At 33.1% G+C, this 6,800-nt stretch overlaps 1 protein-coding gene across 1 annotated transcript; it reads left to right on the top strand.

Annotated features, from left to right (window-relative positions):
- The first annotated feature begins 366 nt into the window (after positions 1–366).
- LOC115725368 (uncharacterized) lies at positions 367–3,287 on the top strand. The gene is made up of 2 exons (XM_030654862.2): positions 367–1,545; positions 2,919–3,287. The coding sequence occupies exons 1-2, from the start codon at positions 550–552 to the stop codon at positions 3,075–3,077; spliced, it is 1,155 nt and encodes a 384-aa protein (XP_030510722.1). The 5' UTR covers positions 367–549; the 3' UTR covers positions 3,078–3,287.
- Positions 3,288–6,800: the final 3,513 nt, after the last annotated feature.

The raw sequence follows: 6,800 nt of genomic DNA, 5'->3' as shown, positions 1-6,800 counted from the left end.
GAAGTGACATAATACAGAGAGTAATGGTGGAAGTAATGCGTACGTGCTCAAAGGAGGCTTAGCTTCGTAATGGCAAAGTAGCCAATGATGGCTGCAGTGACAATCTGATGTGGTAGACTGTTAACGACGTGAACCAGCATCCTTTGGTTGGGCATTAACAGAGAAGAACTGTCACCAGGAGCTGCAAATCCCGGACGGACAAGAACGCTGAGAGCCGGTGATGACGACAACGACTGAATCATGGAAAACTTTCGAAGAAACCCTAGCACAGCGTTAATGGAAGAGTCCAAAAGTTTAAAAATAAAAGAAAATTCTAGAGATGCTGAAAGTTTTGATCTATCCACTAAGAAAAGATATTTTTATTAGACACCAAATTAAAATAATTATTTAAATAAAACTTAAGACACTATTTGAGAGGTGATTTGAGTCCAATTTGGATTTTGGAATTAGGGTTAATGAATTAGGATTGGTCATTCTGGTTTAATAATAATAATAATAATAATGATAATAAGAGAGGAAACACATCAGAGATAGAGATATTCCCATTCCATGGACTCTCTACTAGCCAACTATGCTTCTTCAGATGATGAAGAAGAAGATCAACCACAACCACAGTCACCTCCAAACCCATCCTCCTTTTCCAACGCCTCATCACTTTTCTCTTCCCTCCCTAAACCCAAACCCAAACCCGAATCCTCTACTTCATCTGGAGATTCGAGAACCATTCCCAAATCCACTGCCACTGTTTCAAACACCTCGTCTCTCTTCTCCGCTCTTCCTCAACCTAAACCCACCTCGAATCTTTCTTCTTCGCAGCCTAATGCCAAAAGGGTTGTCCAATTTAAGCCTCCAATCAATCCCTTCTTGAGCGGAATCGATGAAGAAGATGATAACGAGGAAGAGCTTGCGAAGAAACGAAGGCAAAGAAAAGAACCCGAATCTTCATCCGAAACCTCTTGGGGGAGGTCCTTACTGTCGACTATGCCGGCCGCTAAGAACTCCGTTACCTTGGGTGCCCTTCCATCTTCTGGTTCGGGACGCAGAGCCATTGTTGAAACGGAGGTCTCTGCTTCGGCTTCGAATTCAGGTGTGTCTAGAACTGAAAAGGAATCGTGTATCGATACAAGTTATGTGAATCATGATAATTTAGGGAATTACCAAATGGGTGTTGATCAAAATAGTGGGAATTATGCGCATCAATATGGTTATGAAAATTACGGGCAGGGTGCTGACCAGAATGCAGGTTACTATGAGAGTTACAATTCGGGTTTTGATCAAAACGCGGGTGTTCAACATGATGGTTATGAGAGCTATGGTGATTATACTCAATATCCAAACAATTGGGTTGATAAATCGTCTGCTGCAGTTGGGGTACCGGAACCGGAGATTTCAGACGTGAGTTTTAGTAATTTTAGAAGTGGAAAGAGAGGAAGGAATGAGATTCCTACAGATATAATTGAGGTGAAGCAAGATGATTTGATCAAGGACCGACCCAGGGAGGACCAGGTCAAGTTAACTGGAATAGCTTTTGGCCCTTCTTACCAGGTACTATACTCGTAAATTTTTTTCCTTGTGTGCCATTTACTTGTAAACTGAACATTAAATTATGAATCATATGTTGTGTATCTTTGTATATTTTGTTTTGGATTGTTTGGCAGCAGTGTGTACTTTGTGCTATGTCTAACACTCAGACTCAGCTATAAATAAAGAAACTTTTCGACAAACTAAACCACTTTGAAACAATAATCAATGGATTAGTAGTACTGGTCATTCCAGCAAACTTTGGAACTTGATTAAAACTCTTGATTCCAATTTTCTTTTCCAAATGCAAGAATAACATGAATATTATTCCCTATTAGCTTTAGTAACTTCAGCTCTAGTCAGAACTTAAACTTGAGATACCATCATTAACTTTTTTACTGTCATTTTCTTGAACTGAAATGTGATTTTGTTCGCCTAAATTCAAAAATGATATTCACTGAGTTATTTTAGTTTATGTTTACACTTTGGGATTTAATTTATGGCTGGCACTCACATGGTTGTAAGTTATACAACCAATTGTTTTAATCATCATCTTTCACAGTATTACTAGTTTCATTGACTTTCATCTCATTATTTAGAGAGAATTCTAATGGTTATGGTGAAAGCAATTGGCAAGATTTTAAGAAGATTAGGTTTTGGAACTTCCCCAACAAGATTATTGAAACAAAGCTTCTTTCAGTTGGGTTAGGGTGAAACAAGCAGTGCTCACTGAGCTCAAGAAAAACTCTAGTAGCTATTTATTGATTTTTGTCTTACAATTATAGGAAACCTATCAGACATGGAAGAACTTTCAAGAATAGATTGATATTGGGTCATACTTAGATAGTTTGACGTATAGGGAAATCTTGGAAGACCTTTTTTTTTCTTTTCTAAGCTATGGTTGAATGAATAAATCGGAGGCTGATTTGGTAGTCCATCTGACTCACAGATACTAGAAGAAAGAAAGCTCTTAGTTAAAAAGTTAGTTGTGAAAGATGGTTAATTAGGAGTTGTGCGTATGTGAAAGCACATACCTAAAAAGCTACTAAATTACTTTGCCACCATCCAATTAAATAAGTGAAAAGCAGTTGATATTATAATTTACAACAGATAAGTATGACCCCAGTTTTTCCTGTGATATGCAATCATAATTGGAGAATCAAACTAAACTACAAGAAGGGGATATGCTTAAGATTAGATCTCCATGAGACCAATTTGTCCATGTAATCTTTTGTGGGTTTATTATGTGATGGATTTAGTTTTGTTATCCTTGTTGCTAGGATTATTGTCGTTAGGTTATTTAACTTTCTTAATCATTGATGATCACTCTGATTTTTTGGCATATGATTGAACTCATAATAAGCATCTCACCTAGAATTTGTTTCTTATGTTTTCAGCCGGTTTCAACCAAGGGGAAGCCAACGAAACTGCATAAGAGGAAGCATCAGATTGGTTCATTATATTTTGATATGAAGCAGAAAGAAATGGAGCTATCCGAACGGCGTTCTAAAGGACTCCTCACAAAAGCTGAAACACATGCCAAGTATGGTTGGTGACTAACATTTGTTAATGTTCAAATGTTGTATTCAATATGTCAAGAAATAATCGTCATAGTATCATCATTAGTTTCTTTTTCACTGCTGATTTCAAGAAACTCGACCATTCTGCGCCTTGTTTGTTATTTGTAAGTTAGAAATGGTGGTCTAAAACTGGCCATTTCATGATATTAAGTTCTTTTAGTGCAAAAATACCAATTGTTCTGACCACATTGTTCTTAAACGTTTCCCCTATTTGGAAGTGTAGCGACAGAGCAAAACACCCTTTCGGATTGGATTTGCTCCAAATTGATCATCTTTGAAAAAGAAAACATATAACGCTATCAATTGCCAACTCTTGAGAACGAATAAACGGAATTTGTACCAAATTACACTACTTATAATTGACAATTATTTATTAAATTAACTGTCTCACTCTCATTTAGTTATTTAGTTATGGGTGCTGCTACACGATCGTGGTGCCCTTCCCATTGGGACATTCCTTGGAAAAGCCGTGGAATGGTGGTTTTTGGGGCACCCCCTAATTAGGTAATATTTCCAGTGTTGTACTAAAATGGTAGAGTAAATGAAAAAATTAGTTTTCATGTCTCCAATTTGGTACATGTTAAATTTGGTATAATATATAATATTATGTAAAATTTGATGCACAATAAATACAATTTTTTAATTAAAGTTTTGACATTATTTATTGATGATAGATTTCAGTACACATTTTTAATTAAAATGTTGTCATTAATTATTTTTAAAATATTTAATTATTGATGATCATTAATGATATTTTATCTTTTCTTTTAATTTGCATCTTAAAATGTGATTATATATTGAAGTAAAATAACAAATGCTATAACAAATATTATAGTAAATATAGCATTTGTTAATTTTTTTTTTTTTTTTGAGTTAAATTTGGCATAATATTTAAATCTTACATTTCAGATAACCAGCTCAACATAATCATTCAATCAAGTTGTTTTACATTTTTCTTTAATTATACATTTTGATACATATTTGATAATTTGTCATATTGGAATGTAGGGGTTTTTACATAAATACTTATATTTATGTTACTTTTATATTTTTACAAATACAAATTATTAAAAACGTTGTCTATATTTTTACAAATTCAAATTTTTAAAAATATTATTTTAAAGTTGCAAAATTATAAAAAAAAAAAAAATATTGTCTCAGTGGGAAAAAAAACTACAAACAACTAAATGCAAGAAAAAAAAAAAAAACCTCAATATAAGAACAACTAACAAGCAACCGAAAAAAACACAAACACACACAAAAAAAAAAAAAAAGAAAAGAAAATTATTAACCTCATCGCAACATGCAAATCATTCTTAGATCAACTCTAAATAAACTACAAAATATCCAAAAAAAAAAAAAAAATTACATTTATTAATCACTATCCAAATATAAAGACCAGCAAAAATACATGTGTATTAAAAAAGCAACAAAATAACAGTGACAAAATAAATATACATCAATCCAACTTTAACTCTATATTTGATATAAGGAAAAGAAAAATAGAAAGATAGGAAATTGACAATAGCACTCCTCAAAAAATAAAAGAGATAGAAAATTGAGGTGGTAGAAAAAAGATGGTTTTTTTTTATCATATTTAAAAAGAGAGAATGAAAGAAAAAAAAATATATATATGTCTAATTACAATATAATAATCTTATATAAATTATTTTTAATTAAAAATAAAAGTAATCAAATATTTTAGTTACAATATATATTGTAAATTATTTTTTCTTCACTTTTCTTTTCACATTAAAATTTTGTGAGGTCCATATAATTATAATAGGAAATTTTGATTTTTTTTTAATGCTTATAATGGGACCAAAATTAAAAAATAACTCAAATTGGACACCCTAACAAGTTGATGCGTATCTTTTCCTTGATCCCGTAAGTTCCCTTGCATTTGAAACACTCTCCTTCCATCTATCTCATTTTCTCTCTCAAACTCTCTGATTCCCTCCTCTCATTTTTTTCACGGAAATCGATCGAGCAACCCTATCTGAACCCATTGTCGCCACCCCAAATCAATCCTTAGAGCCACGATCGCATGACAAAACCCCCTTTGAAACACCCTCACACGAAGCTAGACCCTAAACATAGACCCCCAATCAACGGTGAAACCACCATTCAAAAATCTATTCCCAAATCGTGAGACTCATCCCTAGGTCGAAACCCACGAACCAAAAAAACAACTTGAATGAGCTCTTGCACAAGCTAGACAAAAATTTTGGATATGGGTTTTACTATTTTTTTTTTTTTTGCATTTTCATACTTTCTACTCATAAAAATTCGATAGTGCTCGATGGGTACTCGATATGAACATGTTCTAGAGATTAGGTATGAATATTCAATATTACCTATCGAGCATTATCAAGTATCATTGAGTTCAAAGGATTTTTAACAAAACTTAACATAACCATCGAGCACTATCGAACACCTATCGAGCATGTACTTGATGGAACTAGGTAGTTACTTGATATTAACATGTTCTAAAGGTTAGGGATGAATATTTCATACTACTCAATAGGTAATATTGAATATTCATCCCTAACCTCTAGAACATACTAACAAGCCTTAACCCCATGATATGATTTTGGTAATTAGATGTGTGTGATTGGAATCTATCAAAAAAATCTCTAGAACATGCTGATATTGAGAACCCATCGAGCACTATCAAATTTTTATCAGTAGAAAGTGCAAAAAAATGCTGTAAAACCTATATCCAATTTTTTTTGCAAAAAAATTAGCAAAACAGCTTACGCGCAAGAAAGAGAGAGAGGGGATGTGCAAGTTCAACGATGATACCCAATAATCGTTTGAGTTTCATTTGGGTCTTGTTGTGAGTTTCTTGTCGTGGGTTTCTTGTGGTGACGAGGGGGAATGATGATGACAATGTGGTGGCAAGGTAGGACGATGACATAGGTCAAAATCGATGGGTTTAGGCGCTTGGATTTCTCTTGTTGGCTATTGCGCGTGAAAGCAAGAAGGAAAGAAAGAGAAATTAAGTTAGAGTGAAGGAGAGACTTTTCAAATAGCAAGGGTATTTTTATACCTAGCAAAACATGAACATTGATTTGATAGTGTGACCGTGGATTACTCTTTAATTTTGGCCTTATTTTAAGCATAAAAATCAAATCTAATACCAACTTATGTAAAGACATTATTGTGAAATATCTAGTCTAAATTTTGTAAGCCTTAATATATAATTAAGGGTAAATAGCGGCATAAGTACCTAAAGTTTTAAATTTGTAAGCGGCATAAACTAATTATTTATTTTTAGTTGCATAAGTACCCAATATTTACAAAACTGTAATTTTTCTTTAGTTTTATCAGTACAGACTTTGTTATGAATTTATTAAAAGAATACTTGGAAGTAACTAATGCAACATGCTTCTGTCTAGACTCAATGATCTAGAATTTGGGTCTTATATGTACTCTGTTTCAGATAATGATAAAATCTGTAGTAATAAAATTGGAGAAAAAATATAATTATACAAACATTGGGTACTTATGCTGCTAAAAATAAACATTGAGATTATGTCACTTACAAACTTAAAACTTTTGGTACTTATATCGCTATTTACCCTATAATAATCAAGACAAATTGTATGTGATATCTCAAAGTTTGCACACCTGATGTGGTACTTACACGTGGCATAATCCAGCCAACTGTTAAACATGACAAGGATCTTCGAGGCA

Source organism: Cannabis sativa, chromosome 6 (genome assembly GCF_029168945.1).
Source record: "Cannabis sativa cultivar Pink pepper isolate KNU-18-1 chromosome 6, ASM2916894v1, whole genome shotgun sequence".
Classification (NCBI taxonomy): domain Eukaryota; kingdom Viridiplantae; phylum Streptophyta; class Magnoliopsida; order Rosales; family Cannabaceae; genus Cannabis; species Cannabis sativa.
The sequence above is the reverse complement of the archived record's forward strand: the minus strand, read 5'-3'. Positions and strand labels throughout refer to the sequence as shown.

What these genes read in the sequence shown, in the direction of transcription:
- LOC115725368 (XM_030654862.2), top strand. Translation starts at nt 550, where the DNA reads ATGGACTCTCTACTAGCCAACTATGCTTCTTCAGATGATGAAGAAGAA. An exon ending in CTTTTGGCCCTTCTTACCAG is followed by an intron (nt 1,546 to 2,918) that starts GTACTATACTCG and finishes TTATGTTTTCAG; the next exon opens with CCGGTTTCAACCAAGGGGAA.